General features: G+C 37.4%; 1 protein-coding gene across 4 annotated transcripts in view; it reads right to left on the bottom strand.

Moving 5' to 3' along the window:
* Positions 1–27,545, bottom strand: part of COBLL1 (cordon-bleu WH2 repeat protein like 1) — a 182,726-nt gene that overhangs the window by 67,317 nt on the left and 87,864 nt on the right. For all 4 annotated transcript variants that reach the window (XM_064287051.1, XM_064287048.1, XM_064287049.1 and 1 more), the window contains exon 2: positions 2,253–2,441. In XM_064287051.1, coding sequence (XP_064143121.1) covers positions 2,253–2,441 — 189 coding nt within the window. The remainder of the gene's footprint in view (positions 1–2,252; positions 2,442–27,545) is intronic.

Here is a 27,545-nt window from a genome sequence, read left to right as displayed (position 1 = left end):
AAACCCTAACAAAGAGACTGTTCAATTTTGCCATCCTGCTACGCTAAAGGGAGACACGGGGGTCGGAGGGGGGAACCTCACTACTACTGAGAAAGAAGAGCTAGTAGTGGAATGTGTCCTTTGGACCCTGGATCTCTGCACTGAGAACTTTCTATGCCCAGGAGACAGAGACAAAGAGAGAGAGAGAAAGAGCTGTAGCACAGAAGACAGAGAGAGGTAGCAGCACAGCAGTAGCAAGAGTGATATGGAGCAAGAGGGCAGGAATCAGGAGACTGGTGGGAGATGGCTGCAGTGGGGCTTGCTGACCCATAGAGCTAGGAGCTTTGAAACACTTGCCTGAGCAGAGTAGAGGCAAGGCCAAGAGGCCGAAGGCCAGAGTGAGGCCTGCCTGTGGGTACAGCTGAAGAGCTGTTCTGATCAAACTGTATCCTGAGTTGTTTCTGATCCCAAGATTGTACTCTGTTACTTCCCTAATAAACCCCATAACCGTAAGTATTGTCTGTGAGTTCTGTGTGGCCACTGCAATGACTTACTGAACTCAGCAAAGAAGTACACAGTGCTGTGGAAGGGATGGCTGTTCTCAGAATTGGTAAAAAGTTTTGGAGAGAGGAGGTATGCCTGACCTCTGCTTCATAGGAATCAGCTTTGGGCTGATCTTGATGCTGATTCTCTCTCCCCTTTGTGAAGTTAGAGGAGGTCAGACACACCCACCATGCCATTTTTACAGTATCCAATGCCACTAAATTGTACACATAAACTATGCTGAATAGGCAAATGTTTCGTTAGGTATGTTACTACAACAAAACAATTTAAAAATGGTACACCAATGTGAAAATTGCAAATCAAAAAGAAAAGTTTATACGGTTTAACAAAGCAAAACATTGCATACAAAACGAGAAACTTCAGATTTAAGCATGGAGGCAATTTTAAAGTGATGAGATCCCACCGTGTTGGTGGACAGGGGAAGTTGAATACTGATACATGTGGCCAGAGTTAACAAAATCAGTGGGGAACTAGAAAAATGTTGACTTTTTCCCCCTTTTTTGAAATTGCCCAAACTATTATTAGTTCAGAACCAGAGTAATGGTTTTATTTCAAGAATTGATCATGATGTCTTCTCACCCAAAAGAGGTACAGTCCAGGCAGGCAATTGCCTACATTTTAGTAAGAAGCCCACCAAAGACGGCCACAAGTCTCTCAACCTCATAAACAGGGCTCAGTGTGTGATCTCTAAAATTACTTTCAGTATAAAATGAATGACAAAATGCAACTTACTTAAATTTAATGAGAATTTAACGCTATGTATTATTTGCTAAAGCTAAACTTTTCTATTTTCATCTGCTTTTAATAACTTGTAGTTGCACATAATTTTGATTATAAATCTTAAAATTAAGGTTATCTCAAATGAGTTTTTTCTAGATAAAACCAGATAATACTTTTAAAATACTTTACTTATTTTGTTATATATGTAAACACACACACAATATACTTAGGTCAAAACAGCTTAAATTTCTAAAATAGGACTTCTGATAAGAAACGGTCAAACGGAGGTGAAAGAACAAAACCAAGTGTACAATTCATGTAACTTTCCACTTCAGAATGAAATGGAAAATTACACTTGGCTTTATCTCATTTTTCCAATTTTTATGCAGGTATTAAAAGTATCAGTGTCCTAAATCACGTCTTTACTTCCTGTTGGGTTAAAGTTTGATTTTACATTTCTATTTAACTCATCTACATTTTTATTAAATTAATGAAATCATTCAAGGAAGTAAAACCAACAAAAAAACCTGCTTCTTTTACGGACAGATTTAGCTTCTTTGACACAAAAGGTTATTACATTTTAAGAGTAATTAGTAATTTCTACAAAGTCAAATTCAAAGCAGCAGCTTGAAATGAATACTTTGGGTAGGAATGGAAAGGGTTTTCTTGCTGGTTGCTGGCTTGCTTTGATTTACAAAATCGATATGACTGATGGCCGTTCCTCTGGGAAAGGTTTTTGTAAAAAAAACTTACTAAATGAATTTAAAAATATGAAATAGTTCTAAATTTCTAGAGTCACTTAACTGGGATTAGTGAAAGTCATCAGCTGGATGTTAAAAAATAGGTGGGAAAAAATCTGTAGCATTTAAAAAAATAGATAACTAAACTGAGTGACAAATGAACTATTTTGTTACAGAAGAAAAATCAAGAGGTTTTTTAATGGCAGAAAAAGAAAGGGAGCTCCTGGTATTTCATTCAGTCCAGCGTACCTGCCATGAACAGTAGTAGATTTGATAATATCCCCAGGTAGAACCACTGAGAGTTCAACGTCTTTATCTATCATGTTTTCTTTCTGTTCCATGATGAAAGCCGAAGATTCTACAGAGTCATCAACTGAAGAGACATCAACTGCTTTGGTCTCAGCTGGTGGAGGTGGTGCCTTGGCTTTTGGTTTTCTCCTAAAATGAAAACAAAACAGAAAAATAAAATATATTTTTTCAAAGTAACCTTATAATATGATCTAATATTATAAAACAAAAAATGAATAAGTATGTTTTTCATCATCTTGGAAAGAATGCACCAAAATGTTAACTGTCAGTTTACTAGGGATAGTGGAATTAAGGGAATTTTTTCCCCCTTTCTCCAAACAGCCTTTTTCTTTTTCAAGAATATGCCTTAAATTAACCGGAATTTGAAAGAAACATTATAACATAATGAGATTTGATATTTGCCTCCATTAATTTCAATAGTATGTGTTCATACAGCAAAGGAAAACTAAAACAAAAACCAAACCTGTTGCCATCAAGTCGATTCCTACTCATATCAACCCTGTAGGACAGAGAACTGCCCCATAAGGTTTCCAAGGCTGTAAATCTTTTTTTTTTTTTTAATTGTGCTTTAGGTAAAAGTTTACAGCTCATGTTAATTTCTCATACAAAAATTTATACACATATGTTATGTGACCCTAGTTGGAATTCCTACAATGTAACAGCACACTCCCCCTTTTCAACCCACATCTCCCGTGTTCATTCAGCCAGCTCTCTGCCTATCCCTTTCTGGCTTCTCATCCCGCCTCCAGACAGGAGCTGCCCATTTAGTCTCATGTATCTACCTGAACTAAGATGCACATTCATCACAAGTATTGTTTTACATTTTATAGTCCAGTCTAAGCTTTGAAGAGCTGGCTTCAGGAGTGGTTTTCCTTCTGGGTTAACAGAGAGTTCAGGGGCCTTGTCTTCCGGGGTTCCTCTATTCACAATCAGACCATTAAGTCTGGTCTTTTTATGTGAATTTGAGTTCTGTACCACACTTTTCTCCTGCTCTGTCAGGGACCCTGTTGTTTTCCCTGTCAGGGTGGGCATTGGTGGCAGCTGGGCACCATCTAGTTCTTCTGTTCTCAGGCTGATGGAATTCCTGGTTTACGTGCACCTTTTTGTCTCTTGGGCTAACATTTCCCTTGCGTCTTTCGTGTTCTTCATTCTCCTTTGCTCCGGGTGGGTTGGGACCAGTTGATGCATCTTAGATGGCTACTCGCAAGCTTTTAAAACCCCAGACACCAAGGCTGTAAATCTTTACGGAAGTAGACCGCCACATCTTTTTCCTGCAGAGTGGCTGGTGGGTTCACACTGCTGACGTGTTGGTTAGCTGTTGAGTGTTTAACCACTGTGCCACCAGGGATCCTTTAGCAAAGCAAAGGTATGATTTATTTTCTTTGATTAGATAAATTATAAAAATCCTAATGTTTCAGGTTGGAGACGGGCATCTCACTTCCATACCTCATAATAGCCCCTACCTTTGTACCTTTCATTCTATTTGTTTCCAATCTAGTATGTTCTGTCTCTCTATTCAGATAAACACTACCCAACCTTCAAAGTGTCCTTGAATCCATCTTACCCTCACCCATCCCCCAACATGTAGTGTTTCCTTACTTTGAATTAATGTAGCATATACAACTGATCCTATATAGTAACTTTTTTTTTTCTCATTTTTTTCTGGGTACCAGTCTTATCTCTCCGTCTATATTTATAACTCCCTGCAGAAAAGCAGCATGCTGAAGAAGGTTATATTTCTCACTGCGCATAACGGTGAGTTCTGAATAGTTATTCATAAGTTATATTTCTGCTTCAATGAAAACCTGTTACAAATAATTATCCTAATATTTTTCAATGTCACTTACAAGCCCCTTAATTGATGATTTATAAAAAAAATAGACACCTTGAAAAAATTCACACAAGCTAATTCAATGATTTGATGGATTGGAAAAAATGAAATGTAAAAATAGGTACAAAAGAACTGTAATTATAGTTATAGAACTATATATAATCCCCCACGTGTCTGTCAATTTGTCATACGGTGGGGGCTTGTATGTTGCTGTGATTCTAGAAAGTATGCCACTGGTATTCAAACACCAGCCCAGGGTCACCGAGGGTGGACAGGTTTCAGCTGAGCTTCTAGACTACAACAAACTAGGAAGAAGGACCCGGCGGCCTACTCCTGAAAAGAATTAGCCAGTGAAAACCTTATGAATAGCAGCGGAACATTGTCTGATATAGTGCCAGAAGATGAGCCCCTCAGGTTGGAAGGCACTCAAGAGACAACTGGGGAAGAGCTGCCTCCTCAAAGTACAGTTAACCTTAATGACATGGATGGAATCAAGCTTTCAGGACCTTCATCTGCTGATGTGGCATGACTCAAAATGAGAAGAAATGGCTGCAAACACCCATTAATAATCAGAACCTGGAATGTACCAAGTATGAATCTAGGAAAATTGGAAACTGTCAAAAATGAAATGGAATGCTTAAACGGACTGGTATTGACCATTTTGAATCAGACAATCATATGGTCTACTATGCCAGGGATGACGACTTGAAGAGGAATGATGTTGCATTCACTGTCAAAAAGAACATTTCAAGATCTATCCTGAAGTACAATGCTGTCAGTGACAGGATAGTATCTATACGCCTACAAGGAAGACCAACTATTATTCAAATTTACACACCAACCACTAAGGCCAAAGATGGAGAAACTGAAGATTTTTACCAACTTCTGCAGTCTGAAATTGATTGAACATGCAATCAGGAGGCACTGATAATTATTGGTGATTGGAACGCTGAAGTTAGAAACGAGAAGGATCAGTAGTTGGAAAATATGGTCTTGGTGATAGAAACAATGTTGGAGATCGCATGATTGAATTTTGCAAGACCAACAACTTCTTCATTGCAAATACCTCTTTTCACCAACATGAACAACAATTATACACATGGACCTCACCACATGGAATACACAGGAATCATTCTGACTACATCTGTGGAAAAAGATGATGGAAAAGCTCAATATCATCAGTCAGAACAAGGCCGGGGCCGACTGTGGCTCAAACCATCAATTACTCATATGCCTTGAAACTGAAGAAAATTAAAACAAGTCTACAAGAGCCAAAGAATGACCTTGAGTATATCCCACCTGAATTTAGAGACCACCTCGAGAACAGATTAAACGTGTTGAACACTAAGGACCAAAGACCAGATGACTTGTGGAATGACATCAAGGACATCATACATGAAGAAAGCAAGAGGCCATTAAAAAAACAGAGAGAAAGAAAAGACCTAATTGGATGTCAAAAGTGACTCTGAAACTTTCTCTTGAATGTCCAGTAGCTAAAGCAAAACGAAAAAATGATGAAGTAAAAGAGCTGAACAGAAGATTTCAAAGGTCAGCTCGAGAAGACAAAGTATTATGATGACATGTGCAAAGACCTAGAGATAGAAAACCAAAAGGGAAAAATATGCTCAGCATTTATCAAGCTGAAAGAACTGAAGAAAAAATTCAAGTCTATGACATGTGCAAAGACCTAGAGATAGAAAACCAAAAGGGAGGAACACGCTCAGAATTTATCAAGCTGAAAGAACTGAAGAAAAAATTCAAGTCTATGACATGTGCAAAGACCTAGAGATAGAAAACCGAAAGGGAAGAACATGCTCAGCATTTATCAAGCTGAAAGAACTGAAGAAAAAATTCAAGTCTCGAGTTGCAATACTCAAGGATTCTATAGGGAAAATATTTAACAAAGCAGGAAGCATCAAAGAAGATGGAAGGAATACTCAGAGTTACTATACCAAAAACAATTGGTTGACATTCAACCATTTCAGGAGGTAACATATGATCAGCAACCAATGATACTGAAGGAAGAAGACCAAGCTGCACTGAATGCACTGGTGAAAAACAATGCTCTGGGAATTGATGGGATACCAATTGAGATGTTTCAACAAACAGATGCAGTGCTGGAACTGCTTACTTGTCTATGCCAAGAAATTTGGAAGACAGCTAGCTACCTGGCCAATCAACTGGAAGAGATCCATATTAATGCCAATTCCCAAGACAGGTGATCCAACCGAATGTGGAAATTATATATAATTAATTTCACATGCAAGTAAAATTTTGCTGAAGATTGTTCAAAAAGCAGCTGCAGCAATATCTCAACAGGAAACTGCCAGAAATTCAAGCCGGATTCAGAAGAGGACATGGAACAAAGGATATCATTGCTGATGTCAGATGGACTTTGGCTGAAATCAAAGAATACCAGAAAGATGTTTACCTGTGTTTTATCGACTATGCTGAGGCATTTGGCTGTGTGGTGAACCATAACAAATTATGGATAACATTGCGGAGAATGGGAATTCTGGAACACTTAATTGTGCTCATGAGGAATCTGTACGCGCATCAAGAGGCAGTCATTCAAACAGAACAACAGAATATTGCTTGGTTTAAAGTCAGGAAAGGTGTGCATCAGGGTTGTATCCTTTCACCATACCTATTCAATCTGTATGCTGAGCAAATAATCCCAAAACGTGGACTATATAAAGAAGAACGGTACATCAGAATTGGAGGAAGACTCATTAACAACCTGCGTCATACAGATGACACAACCTTCCTTGCTGAAAGTGAAAAGAACTTGAAGCACTTAGTGATGAATATCAAAGACCACAGCCTCCAGTGTGGATTACGCTTCAACATAAAGAAAACAAAAATCCTCACTACTGGACCAATAAGCAACACCGCGATAAATGAAGAAAAGATTAAGGTCATCAAGGATTTCAGTTTACTTGGATCCACAATCAACACCCATGGAAGCAGCAGTCAAGAAATCAAAAGACACGTTGCATTGAGCAAATCTGCTACAAAAGACCTCTTTACAGTGTCGAAAAGCAAAGATGTCACCTAGAGGACTAAGTGAGCCTAACCCAAGCCTTGGTGTTTTCAATCACCTCATATGCATGCAAAAGCTGGACAATGAATAAGGAAGACTGAAGAAGAACTGACACCTTTGAATTGTGGTGTTGGCGAAGAATATTGAATATACTGTGGACTGCCAAAAGAACGAACAAATCTCTCCTGGAAGAAGTGCAACCAGAATGCTCCTTAGAAGCAAGGATGGCAAGACTATGTCTCATACCTTGGACATGTTATCAGCAGGAATCAGTCCCTGGAGAAGGGCATCATGCTTGGTAAAGTAGAAGGTCAGTGAAAAAGACGAAGACTCAACAAGAAGGACTGACACAGTGGCTGCAACATTGGGCTCAAACGTAACATCAACTGTGAGGCTGGCACAGGACTGGGCAGTGTTTTGTTCTGTTGTGCATAGGGTCCCTATGAGTCAGAACTGGCTTGACCGCACCTAACAACAACTAACCATAATTATATATTTACGGTTTCATTTTTTGTTTGTTTGTTTCCTCCAAAGCACTGCAAATTAGAGCTTTGGAAAATTTTACCTAATTGCTTTTGGAAGAACAAGTACTACTGCTTTTCACTAAAAATCTATAAATTTTAATTCCTCGTCCCCATTTGCTAGGCAAAAATAAAATCCAAACAAAACAAAGGATTTCTTTGTAAGTAAATAGGTAACAGTCCCCTAATCAGTGTTTTCAAAATTTAAGGTCCCACAAATCCAAGCACCTTTGTGTACTCAGTATCATGAAAAGAAAGAAGCAAGGTTTCCACACTGTATGTTAATTTACTAAAATAAGAAGTTCTTGATTAAAAGAATTGTATTATACTGTAGAACAGACCTCATTTATAATAGCTACAAAAATAAAAATTTTTAGTGTTTTGTAAAATCTAATATTGACTCGACGGCACTGGGTCTAATATGAAGAAAAATTTTATCCAATTTCAAGTTTTAGTTTTTTATGTGTAGAAATTGACCACTCTTACTCAACAGACGGAAACCCTGGTGGCGTAGTGGTTAAGTGCTATGGCTGCTAATCAGAGGGTTGGCAGTTCAAATCCACCAGGTGCTCCTTGGAAACTCTATGGGGCAGTTCTACTCTGTCCTATGGGGTCCCTGTGAGTCGGAATTGACTCGATGGCACTGGGTTTAGTGTTTTTTTTTTTTAATTCAACAGACATTTATCCTATAACAGACAATTATATAGCAAATTCAACTAAGTAGTAGGGTTGCAAAGATGAAAAAGACCCAGTCCTTATCCCTAAAGTTTTCATAGCTCGAAAGGAATAGCAGACATACAAAATTACAATAAAGTTTGACAATTGCTCTAACACTGGTATGCAGATGGTACTGCTGAAGCTCATAAAAGAGAAACAAACTTTTTAGGAATCTGGAAATATTTCACAGATGGGAAACATGAGCTGAGTTTTGGGGAATTAATAGAAACTTAGAGGAATAGACAAGAAAAAATTGGTATTTCAGGCAGAAGAAAGCAAACAGAGGCATGAAAGCAAATAGTGCATTTTAGGATTGAACAGCTTGCAAAATTCCAAAAACAAATCAAAGGAGATGAGAAATCAGTGAATCATTTGAAAAACTTATAAATAAGAGAAATTAGTAAAGTGGCTTGGTACAAAGTTAATATGCTAAAGTCAGTAGCCTACATAAACAAACAAAAAACTAGACAGAAAGCATGATAAAAGACACCTTTTATAATAGCAACAAAATGCATTTTATTTAACAATAAATATCACAAATTTGCAAAATCCATATGAAGAAAAATCTAAAGTGCTGAATATTCAGCTTGGATCTCTCCCTTTACCTCTAGGTTCGCTAAGCCAACATCTATGTGACATCTCCACTCAGATGACTAATTGGAATCTCCATCCTAATTTAACTCCTTGGTTCCTCTCCCCTGCTCCTCTGAATCAAATCTTTTCCTCTCCAAATTGTCTCCATCTCAGTAAATGAAATTCTGCCAGGTCCATGTTATAAATAGACCCAGAATCCAACAATTTTGATCATCAAATACCTCTGTTCAAGATGCTAACCAGTCTCCCCGCTCCCACATTTGTCATTTACAATCTATCCTAAATGTAGCAGTGAGCAATTCTTCAAAAAAAAAAAAGTCAGATCATCACACTTCTCATACCCTCCAGTCGTTCCCTATCTCACCCATAATAAGATCCAGAGTCCTATAATCTGTTCTCCCTTACCTCCATCCTCTCTCATCTCCTCTCTACCACTTTCTTCCTAAGCTTACTGCATTCCAGTCCTATGATGCTTGTCTTTTCCTTGAATACACCTACAATTATCCTTACTCAGGGCCCTCTATGAAGTCTGCTCCTAAGCCTAAAACAGCACCTCTTCTTTTCCTGATTTAGTTTTCACCTTAGGGCTTATCAGCAACAAACATACTGTTAATCATGTCAACTTCCATTAAAGGGTGATTATGTAATTCCATGAGAATCAGAACTTGTCTGCACTTCCATGTTCACACTCATTTATAAATTCATGGAATCTCTGAAACATTGCCTGCTACATAGTAGGCACTCAGATGTTTTGAATGAATGAATTCAATGAATACTTACCACAAAGATGAAGCATCTAATTATGTAATTATTAAGAAAAAAAGTTCTTACAGCCAAAGAAAATATGTTTTTTATCAAAATTATTTGTGTTTGTTTCTTTAATTGACTATGTTTTATTTTTAAAAAGATCATATTGAAAATATACATTATATTTATTAGTAAGAGGTCACTGGCAACCTGAGGGCTTAACAAGCATTTCATTGGAGAAGCAAGAAGAGAAGCTAACTGCCACAGGCAGGAAGGTAAAGCAGTAGAAACAATTACATACACTGTGGACTTGGCTTTCAAGAAGAGCAGTTGTGAAGCAAGGTATAATAGCTACCTCGTGCTAGGGGAGTTATCTTTCCATCACCCATTTTGACCATGTCAGGCACCATCTCATCTTCCTGTGTTGCTGTCACTGATCTCCATTTAAATGTCCTCCTCATCCTGTCTTCATATATAGTATCTGTTCTTCAAGGTCCACATTGAGTCTCAACCCCTCGTGAAGCCTTCTCTGTCTACTGCAACCTGCAATGAATTCCTCTCACAGTTTTAAATGATTTATGTGTGTATGAACATGTTATTCCCTATCATACTTTGTGGTGAACACCCATCTCTTAATTAAATAAGCTTACTGAGAAAAAACAGGTAAGCAGAACAAAGCACTAGTTGAAATATTATTTATATAAAACTTCTACTAACAACATCTTAAGGAGCCCTGGTGGCACACTGGTTAAAGTGCTCAGCTGCTAACCGAAAGATCAGCGGTTGGCAGTTGAGCCCACCAGCTGCTGCTATGCGGGAGAAAGATGTGGTCATCTGCTTCTGTAAAAATTTAGAGTCATGGAAACCCTGTGGGGCAGTTCTACTCTGTCCTATAGGGTCGTTATGAGTTGGAATTGACTGGACAGCAACAGGTGTGCTTTGGGTAAACTCGCTTTGTACGGGTAGGGAAGCAGTTATTGAGGTATGCTTTGAAAAGGAGAGAAATGTGATTCAGTTCTTAAAAGAAAAATATAATTTAGATAGGCAGAGCCTGTAGAATCAATTATGCATTGGTTCCCAATCCTGATCCATTCACATTAAAACTAGCGATGTGTTTATATAGTTAAAGCTTGCTTAGAATATAGTCCAGTCCAGTGAAAAGAATACCATGTAGAAGGCTGGGTTTGAATTGAGTCACAAGTAACTTTAAGACTTTGTTAACTTATCTGATCTTTTATTCATCAGCAAAAATTTAAAGCCTTTTAGACTGGCACTAATCCAAAAAACACAAAATAATAAATGTTATAGAGGTTGTGAAGAGATTAGAACTCTTATGCACTACTGGTGGGAATGTAAAATGGTACAACCATTTTGGAAAATGATATGGTGCTTCCTTAAAAAGCTAGAAATAGGAACACCATACAATCCATCAATCCCACTCCTAGAAATACACCTGAAAGAAATAAGAGCTGTCACACGAATAGACATATGCACACCCATGTCCATTGCAGCACTATTCACAATAGCAAAAAGGTGGAAACAACCTAAATGTTCAAAAACAGAAGAACAGATAAACAAATTATGGTACATACACTCAACGAAATACTAGGCAAGGATAAAGAACGATGAATCTGTGAAATATCTCACAACACGGATGAATCTGGACAGCATTATGCTTAGTGAATTAAGTAGGTCACAAAAGGACAAATATTGTATGAGACGACTATTATAAGAACTCAAGAAAAGGTTAAAATACAGAAAAAAGCGTTCTTTGATGGTTATGAGGGTGGGGAGGGAAGGGGAGGAGAAATCACTACCTAGGTAGTAGACAAGAATCACCTTCGGTGAAGGGAAGGACAACACACAATACTGGGGAAGTCAGCAGAACTGGACCAAAGCAAAAGCAAAGAAGTTTCCTGGACACATTCAAACACTTTGAGGGACAGAATAGCTACGGCTGGGGCCTGGGGACCACAGTTTTGGGAGACATCTAGGTCAGTTGGCATAACATAGTTTATTAAGAAAATGTTCTACATCCCATTTTGGTGAGTGGCATCTGGGGTCTTAAAAGCTTGCAAGCAGCCATCTAAGATAAATCAATTGGTTCCATCCCACTCGGAGCAAAGGAGATTGAAAAAAACTAAAGACACAAGGAATATACTAGCCCAAAGGACTAAAGGACCAAATGAACCAGAGACTCCACAAACCTGAGACCAGAAGAACTAGATGATGCCTGGCTACTACCAATGACCACCGTGACAGAGAACACAACAGAAAATCCTGGACACAGCAGGAGAAAAATGTAGAATAGAACTCAAATTCACATAAAAAGACCAAACTTATACATTTCTTCTAAAGTTCTTAATTTTTTAGTTGCGGTGCTTTGAAGTAATAACAAAATTAAATCAAATGTTATCCAAAGCCAAAAGTATAGTGAAAATAATAAAAAACTATAATCTAATCGAAATATAGAAAATTCTGGTAATATAAATGGAAACCCTGGTGGTGTAGTGGTTAAGAGCTACGGCTGCTAACCAAAAGGTCAGCAGTTCAAACCCACCAGATGCTCCGTGGAAACCCTATGCGGCAGTTCTACTCTGTCCTATAGGGTCGCTATGAGTCAAAATTGACCTGACGGCAACAGGTTTGGTTTTTGGTTGGGGTAATACAAGCAAAAATTATTTTAAGTAACACATCAACATTCAGTAACAACTAAAATTTACTGCTTAAGAATACTAGTTTTCATTAATATTTTAAAATCACACACACACACACCCCTCTTTTTCATAGGCATGTTGAACCAGTTTTCCTACCCAGGGGATTTTCTAATAAGCTCTTCTTTTGCCACCAGTGGCCTAGTTTGACTATCAGCGACTACTCCTTAGAGGCTGCCACCATTTGCTCAACAGTAAACAACAGAAAATTCCACAAAGGGTAGATGGAAAGGAGGGTAAGCTGCAAAGACATTTGAGGCAGAAAACTTCCCCAGGTCACAGCAAAAATTCATTAATCAAACCTTAACAAGAACAAGCAACCATAATTTACTGCTTAAGTAAATTATTGCTTCAGTAATATGATCTCTTTTTAAGAAAAAATATTACAATCAACTTTCATACTGAGGATTAAGGTATAATTCCACGTATTCAGTAATATATTTTGAAAATATCAAAACCTAATTTGAACACAGAATTCACTTGATATTCCGCTCTTATCACCTATCGATCTTTTGTTTGTCATTTTTGATTTACAAAGCACTTCAAAATCGTGTGTCCATTGTTAACGATTACCTCAGCCATCAATAGATGAAAAAGAGAACAAAAAGTAGCTCAACAAAACAACAGAATTTTACTCAAATACCTCTTATTGGTTTTGAAAGAAAAAAAAAAGCTTTAAATTGTTACATGAGCTATACTTCCATTGGTACCCTAGAATTTACGTGGCACAAGATAGGGTGCTCTGCGTTTGTTGATTTAATTGAGGGAGGGAGGGAGGGAGTTTGGCTTACATTAGCTTCCTGAGTTCACAGAAGAGGAAGAACTTGGTGGGGATTGCTGGGAATCAAACTTAGTTATCTACTCCTGCTATAACAGAAATACCACAAGTGGGTGGCTTTAACAAACAGAAGTTCATTTTCACAGTTTAAGAGGCTAGAAGTCCAAATTCAGGGCACCAGCCCTAGAAGGAAGGCCCTCTACTGTCAGCTCTGAGGGAAGATCCTTGCTCTTTTCAGCTTCCGTTCCTTGGCTCCTTGGTGATCTTCATGTGGCATGGCATCTATCTTCCCCCATCTCTGCTTGCGTACTTGCCTAAAATCTGCTCTTTTACATCTCAAAAGAGATTGATTTAAGACCCACCCTACACTAATACTACCTCATGAATATAACAAAGAAAACTCATTCCCAAATGGTATTATAACCACAGGTATAGGGGTTAGGATATTTTTAGGAGACATAATTCAGTCATCCACAACACAACCTACTTTGTAGTCAAATTATAAACAGCCAGAGGTATAAGAAGTCAGTCAGGGTCCACAGAGACCCACGCAGGTAAAAGTACTCAATCCTCAGAAAGTTTCTAAATCTTCTGCTTCTTTGGGTACTGACTGAATTCTAGAGCGGAAAGAAACCTCCCTCATTTTGCATAGATGTTCAGTAACTTGCCTGAGGGCAGGTAACAGGTCTGTGGGTCAGAACCCAGAGGAACTGACTCATGATAAACTGCTCTTTCCGCTACACCATGGCTTCGGCATCCCTTAACCACTGAAGATCATGATTAATATCAGAAAAGAATAACCTAATTCTATGTGACCTTTTCATTCTCATTACCAGAACTTATCTTTCATTACATTTGGCATAATGCACTAAAATGAAGTGGCAACCGGGGTTTTTCACATCAGGTAAGAGCTTATTAAGTGCTGGTGTCTTCGTGTCCCAACAGTAAGCACCAATAAGGATACAAATGAAAAATAAAAGTCTTTATCCAACAATAACATCAACAGTAGTGAACACTTGAATGTTGACTATGTGGTAGATATTGTTCTAAGTGCTTCATGTGTATTAACTCACATCTTCACAACTTTTACTTGAGGTAAGTGCTAACATTTTTAAGTTCTAGATAAGGGACCTCATGTTCAAAGAGATTAAGGAACTTGCCTAAAGTCACTTGGCTAGAAAGTGTTGAAGCTGAGATTATATCCAGCTGTCTGATTCTAAAGCTAGTACTACTCTTAACAACTACACCACATCATTCTTTGAGAGCTGAAATATTCATACAAAATACATAAGAACAATAAAACTAATAAACAAAAACCAAGTAACAGAGAAGAAAGAAATGCCCAGTTATTGAATCTCTCTACTGCTAAGCACCACCCTGGTGGCGTAATGGTTAAGGGCTATGGCTGCTAACCAGAAGGTCAGCAGTTCGATTCCACCAGGCACTCCTTGGAAACCATGTGGGGCAGTTCTACTCTGTCCTATAGGGTCACTGTGAGTCAGAATCGACTCAATGGCAACAGGTCTTTTAGGTTAAGCACCGTTACCACCCCCTGTCTGTAAGTTTGTCATATTGTGGTGGTTTGAGTCTTCTTATGATGCTGGAAAACTTTATGCCACTTGTATTTCAAATACCAGCAATGTCACCCATGGGGGACAGGTTTCAGCAGAATTTCCAGGCCAAGACAGACTAGGAAGAAAGGCCCTGGCAATCTACTTATGGCAATCTACTTCTGAAAACTGGCTAATGAAAATTCTATAGATCACAACAGAATATTGTCTAATATAGTGCTGAAAGATGAGCCCCTTAGGTTGGAAGGCATTCAAAATATACAGTGGTCACAACAATGGACTCCAGCATACCAATAATTGTGAAGATAGTGCAGGCCTGGGCAATGTTTTGTTCTGTTGTACATGGGGCCGGTATGAGTCAGAGACTATGCCACAACTAACAAAAAAAGAAGCAATTTAAACCTTTCCACATGTAATCTGATGAGGCAACTGTCACTCCCATTTAACTAGGGAAGGTTAAGAAATTGGCACCAACATACACAGAGTGTGGCAAAACTATGATTGAAATCCACCCCCAAGGAGGAGCTGGTGGATTCAAACTGCTGACCTTTCAGTTAGCTGCCGTAGCTCTAAGCCACTGTGCCACCAGGGCTCCATACTCTTGACAAGGGCCACCTAAATAAGGCTTGATATTTAAATAAAATGTAAATACAAGATAACCAAATGCCTCAGTCACATCAACAGAGGCTGCTACTTCTCCACCTGCAGTTGTAGAAAAAATGCATTGGGAATCCAAAAACATGGCAGTGTCATAAATGGCTGCTTATGTTACTTTGAGTAAGTCACAAAGTATTTTGCTCATTTACAAAATGCAGGTATTGCATTAGATGATCCCAGGTGCTTTCAGTCTCTAACATACAAAGATCTGTGCATGCAAATTTTGTTTAGAGATTGAAAATGGAGACCTTAGATATTTTAGGAATGGAGGCAGGGCATGATGGCTGAAGTAACTTTTTTAACCAAATGTTATTTGTAAATTAACATGGACAGGACACCCCTTTCCCAGGGAGCTCTTCCTATCCTGAGAGCACTTCAGTCCAGGTCAGGAAAGGGTCTCCTCTGAGGCTCACAGGAAATGAAAGCATGGAAAATAGGTTACATTTCCAAGTGCCTTTCTCTCTCTTGGCATACATACTAGGAAAAAATGACGAACAGAGTGACGAACTCAGAAGAAAATTTTGAAAAGCTTCTGATTTCAGTCTGCCATGCTCAATTTTTTCATATTTTACCACTCTGAATACCAGGTCTCCTCCACAAGCCTCTTATTGCTTCAGTTTTTTGCCCTCCTTGAATCTCCATTCGGAAACCCTCGTGGCATCGTGGTTAAGAGCTACGGCTGCTAACCAAAAGGTCAGCAGTTCCAGTCCACCATGCGCTCCTTGGAAGCCTCCTATGGCGCAGTTCTACTCTGTCCTACAGGGTCGCTATGAGTGGGGATCGACTGGATGGCAACGGGTTTTGTTTTTTTTTTTTTGGTACCTCCATTCAAACGAGAACAACAATCCAGAGCCTCATTAATCATACCCCATGTTTCTGTCATCTTCAATCTCTTCTTCCCCAGCCACAAACAAAAACCACATACAGATTTCTATTGTCTTAATAAAACTTCCACTCCCCTGCTCCTGCTAAGTGTCATTTTATTTCTTTCCTTCGTCAGCCAAAATTCTAGAACTCTGCTTTCCAATATGGCAGTATATCCAGAGCTTGGGTATGTGAATTTATTTTTCCAAATGTAAAGTTTATGAAATCTTAATACAGATTTTTATAAACTACTTATTTCATAAAGTACTTACTTCACTGAAAACACTTCCAGTGAAAATCTGGCACGCGCTTTGAGATGTGCTGCAAGTGTAAAATTCATACTGTATTGTGTAGACCTTAGTATAAAACAGTTAAATAGTCACTAATAATTTGTATATATTGATTATATATTGAAATGGTAATACTTTCAATATATTGGGGTAAGTGAAACATAATACTGTAGTAGGCACCCTCTGCAGTGAGCCCCAATGATCCGTATTTCCTTATGTAATCTCCTCCCCTTGAATCTGGGATGCATTTAGTGACATTTCTAGTAAAGCGAATGCAGCAAGGTGACGGGATGTCACTTCTGAAATTAGGTTACAAGAAGACCATGCCTTCCAACTTGGGCACTCCCTCTTTCTTGCTTGTCCTCTCTAGGGAAACAACCTGCCATGTTGTGAGCTGCCCTACAGAGAAGCCCGTGTGGCGAGGAACTGATGTTTCAGGCCAAGAGTCAAGAGGACTGGAGGCCTGCCAATAGCCATGAGAGTGCGCTTGGAAACAGATCTTTCACAGAGGAGATTTGAACCCCAGCTGACACTTGATTGCAGCCTCACCCTCCTAATCAGGAAGCTGAAGAACTACTGTTCTACAGAGCACTAGACTTCAGTTTCAGCTTCAGGAGAAATGGCCTATGGCTGTACTCTAAAGTGCCCCTGCTCATGCCATTACCTACATTTAAAGGGCAATGTTTGCATTTCACCAGTGAAAATTCTTTCTTTTGATGCCTCATGGAGAACCTTTCTTGTTTTACACATAGCAGTCCTTATACTTTAAATTCCTTCAGTATCTTGCTTATAGTTAAGACACTTGTGTAGATCCTTTTGTTCAATTAATAGCTATTATGATCTATCTCATTCTGATGATCTGTACCATCAAGATGCAGGAGCAAATCCAAAGATAGGAGACAGGTCCTTTCCTCTAGCATAATAAAATGGTAAAAGGAAAAAACAAGTATTGAAGTAAATAATACCAAGTAGAAATAAAATACCCAGGGCTATCTTGTATCTTATATGTAGTTTCCAATGCACGTCCATCTTGTATGCCAAAAAATTTTGAGGCAGAAATATGAATATAATTTTTTCTGTAATTTTGATTAATATATTACCTCTTCCAGAGTACACTCAATTATTTTTGAAAGAATGAATCTATTTAAATATAGTTTTCATTAGGTCTATTATATAGGTCTACCTGTTAGATGGTACCCCTCTGAAATCTTTGTTTATTATTACTTTTAGGAATTTTGCAATTATGTAAAGTGAGGACAGGAACAAAACAGAATCTCTTTGTAACACTAGACTTTCAAAGATAAGGTTAGCATGAATAAATGAAGCTTTTGTTGTGATTTAGTTATCATATACCCAGAAAGACACAACATGCTCTGTATTCTAATTCATGCAATAAATGTGTCATATAGGTAATGGAAGGAGTCTTTAAACTTTATTTAAGCTTTAACTCGAAAGCTGATATTTGTTAAATCTAATTAGATAATTAGTTGCTTCTAAATACATCGTCTACTCAAGTCATAAAATCAAATGGACAATATTACTATGCCACACACAAGTAGTTTGCAAATACATCTTACAAATTACATCTAACATATGCTTGAATATATTTTTCATGATAGCTTTAATAAACATAGGGCCAGCTTTTGTTTACTTAACTTTAATATACTACATGCATATATATGCATGAGTATACATATACATGTAGGTATAGGTATATATATCTACATATACATACAAAGAAAAATACACACACATAAATACATACAAAGAAATATAGGTGTTTGGTATAAATATATATAAATACTGAGCACTTATTTTCTTTGTATGTATATATTTTGTTAATTAAAGAGGTATATTACAAAGTAACTTGTCAAGTAACATCATAAAGCAAGGCTTATTTTCCTATTTTTTTAACCAGATATACATTTCAATAGAAAAAATTAAAATTCCTAAAAATAATTCTGGTGAGCAAGTTTAATATTCAGTATGGTAGCTACCCAATAAGATGCTAAACCAAAAAAACCAAACCCATTGCCGTCGAGTCAATTCCAACTCATAGCCTTAAACAGGCTGTAAATATCTACTGAGGCAGACTGCCATATCTTTCTCCCATGGAGCCGCCGGTGGTTTCGAACCGCAGACCTTTCTGTTAGCAGTCAATGCTAGATAACATAATTCACAACCTCCATTCTCCCCTCTAGTCATCACCAGGTAATTTTTTGAGAAAACTTCTTCAACATGTAGTGATATCCCAATAACATTCTCAATTCCCAAAACCTGGCTTCCATTCTTCACTTTGTTTATACATTTAAGATTGCTGAAAAGGCTACACGATATATCACATTTAATAAAAGTCAACAGGTTAATAGCCTACTCCTAAGCATTTCTATGATTGAATAACTGAATCAATAAACTTACCCATATATGTATATATACATATATATACTTAAATAAATGCTTTATATGATAAATGTATAATTTGGCTTTCATCCTTTTTTTTGGTGGTAGGGTGTGAAGCCAAAACTAAAAAAACCCATTGCCGTCGAGTGGATTCTGACTCATAGCGACCCTACAGGTCAGAGCAGAACTGCCCCATAGGGTTTCCAAGGAGCACCTGGTGAATCTGAATTGCCGACCTTTTGGTAGGGTTTCCAGGGTGTGTAGTAGGGGAAACAAAAATAGCTTACTAAATACTTACAATATAATCTTCCAGTGATGACACTAAGACATTCCAGAAAGGCACTGGGCGACACACACACACAAAATATGCAGTGGTAGTTGAAAAAAAGTCTACCTATTAATTATCAAGAGTTATTGATAGAGCTCAGGATTTCAAGTCAGAGATCTTGGTTTGTGCCTGAGTCTACACTTATTAGTTATTAGGTCATTTATTCTCTGGAACTATTTCTTCAACTGCAGAATTTTTTAACGTATCCTCCTTACAGGGTTGCAGAAGGGTTAAGGGAAGTAGTATATACTCATTGTCTAGCACCAAACTTAGCTACACAATGGACTTATCTGCTGAGCTTAAGAAAATACTGAGCCCTAGATCCCATTCCTAGATATTCTTATTTAATTGGTTTGTGGGGATTTTTTAAAACTCACCAAGTGATTCTAAAGTATAGCCAAGTTTGAGAACCACTAATCTAGCATAATTCTTGACACATATCTGATTAAATTGTCATCGAACTGATTCCAACTCATAGCAACCCCAGGTGACAGAACAGAACTGCCCCATGTGGTTTCCTTGGCGGTAATGTTTACAGGAGCAGACTGCCACATCTTTCTCCTGTGGTATGGCTGGGAGGACTCGAACACCGACCTTTCGGTTAGCAGCCAAACTCTTAACCATTGTGCCACCAGGGCTCCTTTGGTATTTAATTAGAGTTAATGATATTCCCTCATGAAAACTGTGTAAATTCTGAAACACTGCCTCAAGGCTGTAACTTACGTCAACCAAGTTCACATAAATTCAAGGTGTCAGAATCACTGAATATAACAAATCTTAAAAGCAGCCTGAAAGTTTAGTAATAAAAACTTTTCCAAATCTAAATCCCCATTTTTTTATTATTGTACTTCAGATGAAGGTTTACAGAACAAACTAGCTTCTCATTAAACAGCTAGTACACATATTGTTCAAGGCATTAGTTAACAACCCCACGACATGTCAACACTCTCCCTTTTCAACCTTGGGTTCCCCATTACCAGCTTCCCTGTCCCCTCCTGCATTCTAGTCCTTGCCCCTGGGCTGATGTGGCCCTTTAGTCCCATTTTGTTTTATGGGCCTGTCTAAACTTTGGATGAGGATGAACCTCAAGAGTGACTTCATTACTGAGCTAAAAGGGTGTCTCGAGTCTCTTCAGTCTCTGTCAGGCCAGTAATTCTGGTCTTTTTTTGTGAGTTAGAATTTTGTTCTCCAGCTCTGACCAGGACCCTCTGTTGTGATCCCTGTCAGAGCAGTCAGTGGTGGTAGCCAGGCACCATCTAGTTGTGCTAGACTCAGTCTGGTGGAGGCCGTGGTAGTTCTGGTCCATTAGTCCTTTGGGTTAATCTTCCCCCTACCCCTGCTTTTTTTTTTTTTTGCCTCATTTTATGAAAGAAGGGAATTACTTATTTAAGAATGGAAAACTTATTTTCCCCTAATATTATTTTTTTTACTTGGATATAATCCATATATAGAAAAATACACAAGTGTAAATGAACAGATATTTTCATATGTATACACTCAGTAGGAGCCCTGGTGGCACAGTGGTTAAGAGCTCAGCTGCTAACCAAAAAGCTGGCAGACTGAATACACCAGCCGCTGCTTGGAAACTCTATGGTGCAGTTCTATTCTGTCCTACCGGGTCACTATGAGTCAGAATTAACTGGATGGTAGTGGGTTTTTTGCTTGGGTGCCATGAACGTCGCTGCTATTCCATTGTATCTCTGGGTTTCCCTAAATATCTGAATGGGGCTGTTTATTTACAGTAAAGAAGTGAAATGTCAGTAAGAAGAAAGATGAAGAAAGCTCCCAATAGAAATGGACATATCAACAGAGATAGAAAAATAATAAAAATATATGGAAAAAAACTTTAAAAAACAAACTTGAAAGCAATAAAACGAGGTGCAAGATAATATTTATTGGGCACCTCTGTGTGTTCAGTGCTATATCTATATAAAGAGTGGGCAGATTAAATACCATATGAGGTGGTCCTCAGATACTGTTAACTTACAAATGAAATGAGTCCAACTAAAACAATGGCAAAGGCCCACTTAATGGGCCCTACAAAAAATACACATTAACTGACTGATTATCCATTTCCAGGAACTGTGGCAAATGTTTTACTTATGTAATCCTCCAACAAATACTATTATTCATTTAAACAAACAAACAAATGAAAAACCCAGACCCGTTGCTGTGGAGTCAATTCCAACTCATAGTGACCCTACAGGACAGAGCAGAACCGCCTCATAGAATTACCAAGGTGCATCTGGTGGATTCAAATGGCTGGCCTTTTGGCTAGCACCCGAAGCACTTAACCACTACACCACCAGGGTTTCCTTGTTCAAATACCCACAAACCCAGTGCCGTCGAGTCGATTCCAACTCATAGCAACCCTATAGTGCCTTAAAATAATTCATAAACCTTTATAGAAATTACCAAATCATTTCTCTCCATGACAAACCAAACATCCCAAAATCCTGCCACACTGCCCACCTGCTACTCCATTCAACCTATATGTAGCCTTCTACCCAATAAGAAGCAGCAGTAGCACCTGTGTGTGGCATCATCTACTGAAAGCTTCCTTTTCACTTTATGTTTGTTGCCTTGCAACCAATGTATATGAGAGTCAGTCCACCTTATGAAAATTAGTCCAAAAAATAATAAAAATATAATTGACACTATAATTATTGAATTCAGAAATGATTAATAAAAACATGAGACAGAAAACTGCACACAACTTCTTAGGCCTCTCCTTTCTCTGCACATAAAAATTAAATATAAAAGTCTTATTATAAAGATATTTTTCTGTCTTTTTCAAAAGAGGGTAAATATTCATAAAATTCAAACACTAAATTTAAACAAAAAAATTAATCGCAGATTGCTTTCTTTCATTATACTCTCCAAAGGAAAAAAAAAAATAAATGTAAAGAAAGAAATTTTTACTTCCAAAGAGAGTTAAACAGTTCTTAAATTGAAATGTTATTCCAGTTTTCAAAAGTATGCGAGGTAAGAAATTACACAGACATTAAGATATCTACACCTACGTATATTAAACAGCAGGAATATGTATGCCAGCCAAGCAAGCATATATTAATACAAACATAAAATGAAAGCAATTGGTAGATTAACCAGTCATAAAATGAAAACAAATATTGCTTTCAAGTCACAATCTCAATAATCTACTCTTCAAATATGAACTTTGGTTAATATTGAATAGCATTTAGTCTTTGGCCTCTGCTAAATTTTTAAATCTGTGTTGGGGGGTGGTGTGGGGGGAGAGTGGGGAGGCAAATCATATTCAAGCATAACAGTACTGCATACTAATAAAGAAAATTCCTTGAAATGAATTTTCCAAACTAACTTCCCAGTAGCTATAAGTTTTGCCAAATACTAGCTAGATAAACTAGTTGGAAATAGTGTTTCAGAGAGAATTTAGAGATACTGAAATCTAAAGTAGCACCTCACATAAAAACTAACTTTAAAATGGACCTAAATGTAAAACATAAAACAATAAAGGATTTAGAGGAAATCTTCAGGACTAAGGGTTAAGTAAAAGGTTGTTCTACATGAAACCAACGGCACAATCCATAAAAGTTTTTTTTTTTTTTTTAATTTCTAAACTAGACTTCATCAAATATTAAAAACTTTTGCCCTGTAAGAGATGCTGCTAAGAGGATGAAAAGACAAGCCACAGACTTGGTGAAAATATTGACAAGTTATATATCCAACAAAAAAGATGTGTATCCAGAATATGTAGAGAATACCCTAAACTCAACAGTAAGAAATCAAATCATCCAATTATAAGACTTCAGCACTTTACCAAAGAGGATATATGAATAGCAAATAGGCACATGATAACATGTTCCACATCATTACCCACTGGACTTGCAAATTAAAGCACAGCTAAATAAAAAATACTGATAATATCAAGTGCTGACAAGAATGTGGAGAAATTGGATCTTTCATGTATTTCTAGTACGGTAATTAATGTGAAATGGTACAGCCACTCTGAAAAAGAGTTTGGCAATGTCACATACAGTTAAGCATACACTTACCATATAACCCAGCAATTACAGAAGATAAATGAAACTTACGTTCATACAAAAACCTATACATAAATGCTTATGGCAACTCTTCATAATAACCCCAAATTGGAAACAGCCCAAATGTTGGGTAAATAGCGGGGGGGGGGGGGGGGAACTGTGGTGCATCCATTCAATTAAATGCTGTTGTTGTTAGTTCCTGTCAAGATGGCTTCAACTCATGACGACCTCATGTAAAACACAAAAAAATACCACCTGGTCCTATACCATCTTCGTGATCGTTTGTCGGTAAGTTTGGGTTCATTGTTATGGCTATTGTGTAGTGCCCCTTCCACTCTCAGAAGCTTATCTTCCAGCACTATATCAGGCAGTATTCTGTTGTGACCTTAAGATTTTCACTGGCTAATTTTTGAAAGTAGATTGCCAAGTCTTCCTTCCCAGTCTGTCTTAATCTGGAAGCTCTGCTAAAACCTGTCAAACATGGGTTACCCTGCTAGTATATGAAATACAAAATACCAGGTGGCATAGTTTCCAGCGTCACAGTAACAAGCCAGCCACCACAGTATGACATAATGACAGGCGGGTGGTGGAATGGAACACTACTCAGCAATAAAAAGCAACTGACTATTGATACACTTGACAACTTGGATGGACTTCAAGGGTATTATGCTGAGTGAAAAAAGCCAATTAAAAGGTCTTATACTGTATGATTCCATTTATTTAATAGTCTCAAAGTGACAAACATAATTTCACAGAAAACAGACGAGTGGCTGCCAGGGTTGGAGGCAGGGTGTGACTATTATGGGGTAACATGAGGAAGTTTCTTCGTGATGGTAGAACAGGTCTGTATTCTGACTGTGGTGAAGTTACATGAATTTACACATGTGGTGTAAATCCACAAAACCATAAACTGAAATAACAATTATAATAAACACATGTAATCTGAATAAAGATAATTTCCTCGTTTTGACATCGACTCGACAGCAATGGGCTTTTTTGGTTTGCTTTAAGATAACGAAGAAGCAACCCAAACCAAAAACCAAACTCATTTCCATCAAGTGAATTCCAACTCATAGCAACCCTACTGAACAGAGTAGCGCCCGCCCAGAGGGTTTCCAAGGAGCAGCTGGTAGATCTGAACTGCCAACCTTCTGGTTAGCAGCCCTGCTCTTTAACCACCGCACCACCAGGACTCCATAAAGCAACCAGTGAATATTTAATATTTAATAAAGAAAGAAGACACAACATAACTGCATTTAAATTATGTTCTGTCTTCACTGTCTGACCCCAGAAAAAAATGGGATTCCACTCTAAGTGCTGCTTAATGCATAATTCCAAGTTATACTTTCTATATTCACACATAAAACTGCATATGTATTTTCAGTATTTTTTCTTACAGATTTAAATAAATTCATTTTGGGGAAAAAACACTAGGATTTTTAGTATATAAATATTATAGGTGCTAGTATTGTATCTTGGGAAGAAATCATCCAGAACTACCTAATTTCTATTAATTAAATGCTCATAACTACTGCCCATCCCACAGTAAATCAATAATTCAATAAAAAGGAATCAAAATCATCTGTAAAAAATATATTTTTTCATCATAACTGAAGAATCATAATGATATTAAAAATAAAATAATATTTATCGGCAAAGAATATTATCTAAAGGATCTCCATGGAACAGTGGGCCTTCCTAATTCCTTGTTTTTAGATATTTATTGCTAACGCATGATAGCATACTAAGAAATCTCTGCTTAGATACTATATACTTTCTATACAAAGAACAAAAATGTTCAAATGGCTTACTGTAAAAGTTCATGATTCTGACTAGTGATTCGCTCACACTAGTGAATTCTGATTCGTGAATGAAAGTTCTCCATATCCAGGGTACTTTAACTCTGTTTTAATGCTATATCCTGAACCATCCAGACTTTTTCTTAACACAAAGAAGATGCTCCATAAATTTCTGTTGACTGAGTGAATGAATTCTATAGATAGATTAGAAATAAATAACAGTCGGGCACTCAGATATTCTCCTAATTCAGTAATAAGCATAAATCCTTAAAAGCACACTGGTGGGATAGCACTTATGCTGGTTCTCTGGAATGGCAGTTTCTTTTCACCATTTGACTCTAATTCCCAGGAAAAAGGGAGAACTCACACAATGAATAAATTATTTTCAGCCATACAACAATCCAGTTGTCTTTTAAGGAATATATAAAAATAACCAACCATTAGAATTCCTCACATTTATATCCCATTAAAAGAGTTTTCTCTTCCTCTTTCCATCTGTCTTAAGTGTCATTTATCTTTTACTAATGCTTTCACACTAATCAATTTGACAACTCTTTCAAATAAATGACTTTTATGTATACTCTTCCTCAATCAGCAAATAAGAATGTATTTTATATTCCTGTTGTGAAAAAGGTCAAATTATAGATTAATTAAAATGAGCTCATTTAATAATTTTGCAGAACTAAAGGTAATAATAAATGAGAAAGTATTCTGAACCAGGAGGTGAAGAAATGAGTTTTCCTACACAACAAGCATTTGAATAAAACAGGAATGAATAAAACAGTTCCTACTCCCAAAGAATTAAGAGCCGAGGATGGTGGACAGTGTAGAAATAAAGCACATGGACCCTGGTGACCAACAGCCTGGGTTTAATTTTCATCTCTGCCACTTAATAGTGATGTCACCTTTAGAGTTTCACTCTGTACCTGTTTCTTCATTTGTGGAAAATAGCACCTACAATAAATAGTTGTCATGAAGATTAAATGATGATCTACATAAAGCACTTAAGACAGTTCATGGCACGTATTAAGTGCAATGTTAAGTTCTAGCTATTGTTGTCGTCGTCACTGTTATTAGGCAGGATATAAACACTCATCTAAAATGTCATAAAGAACACAAATGGCGCTTCAGTCCTGGTTCTATGTGATGTGTAGGCAAGGCACACAACATGAGATTTAACACTTCTCTTTATAGTACTGAAAAGTTTTTTATTTCACAATTTTACTCAGCTGCCCATTAAAATGCCCCAAAAGTTAACTTGTTCTCCCTTTCTCTTTAGGTGTCTTTTTAGTTTGATCAATCAATGAAATCATGAAACACTCAAAACAACATCAATATTGTTGCTGTTGTTGTGCCATAGAGTCAATTCCAACACAGTAGAACTAACCCACAGGGTTTTCTTTGTTGTAATCTTTACAGTAGCAGATCACTAGGTCTTTCTCCCACAGAGCCACAGTGAGTTTGAACTGCCAACCTTTAGGTTAGCAGCCAAACACTTAACCACTGTACCACCAGGACTCCTTAACAACATCAATAATGCAACTGATTAAACTACAATGGACAGAAAGCTGCGTATGCGCTGTAATTAATTCTTACTACAACTCTGTGGGTTGCTACAATTAGTATGTTATAGCAAAAGGAACACATTTTAGAGAGAAGAGTTAACTTGCCCTTTATCACAAGCAGCTCTAGGTTTTAAACCTAGTTTAGTCTATTCCAAAGCTCATTTTCTTTCCCACATGCCATAGTGTATCACCTATCCTGTGTGTCCAAACTCTGGAGAAGTAATAATCCAAGATCTTAAAACTGTCTGCAGTAACAGATCAAAAATAAAACAAAAACATTGTGTGAATCTATCCAGTAAAGGAAATTTATTTTTATTATCGCTGGAACAACATGTAAAAGAAACACTGACTCACCAGAAGAAAACTATTAGCCATGTGCATGTTAAAGACTAAAAGTCATTAAAACTCATGCTTTCATTATCTATAACGCCGTATGAAATATTTTCCAACAAAGAATTATATTCACATTCTGAAAATTAAATTTCACACTACCTGTTTTGTTTAAGCTACCCAAAATACTGCCCCCCAGCCCTCCCGAATACACTTTAGTTTCATAGAAAGTTAATTAACAAAGTAAAGAAATACTCTAAAATCCATTGTAATTTTTCCTCCTTAAAAACAACAGAAGGAAATGACAATATACAGTAGCCTCACTGATACTAACTTCCCCCAAGGAAATATGTGGATCCAGAAACAAAGGCCTATATAATATGCCAGGAACTGGTGGTCAGTACAGCACAAAATCCTAGCAAAGACTTTCTTCAAAAACAGCACTCAGATACCAAAGCCATT

This window comes from Loxodonta africana, chromosome 6 (assembly GCF_030014295.1).
Source record: "Loxodonta africana isolate mLoxAfr1 chromosome 6, mLoxAfr1.hap2, whole genome shotgun sequence".
Taxonomy (NCBI): Eukaryota; Metazoa; Chordata; class Mammalia; order Proboscidea; family Elephantidae; genus Loxodonta; species Loxodonta africana.
Note: the sequence above shows the minus strand (reverse complement) of the source record. Positions and strands in the feature narration are given on the sequence as shown.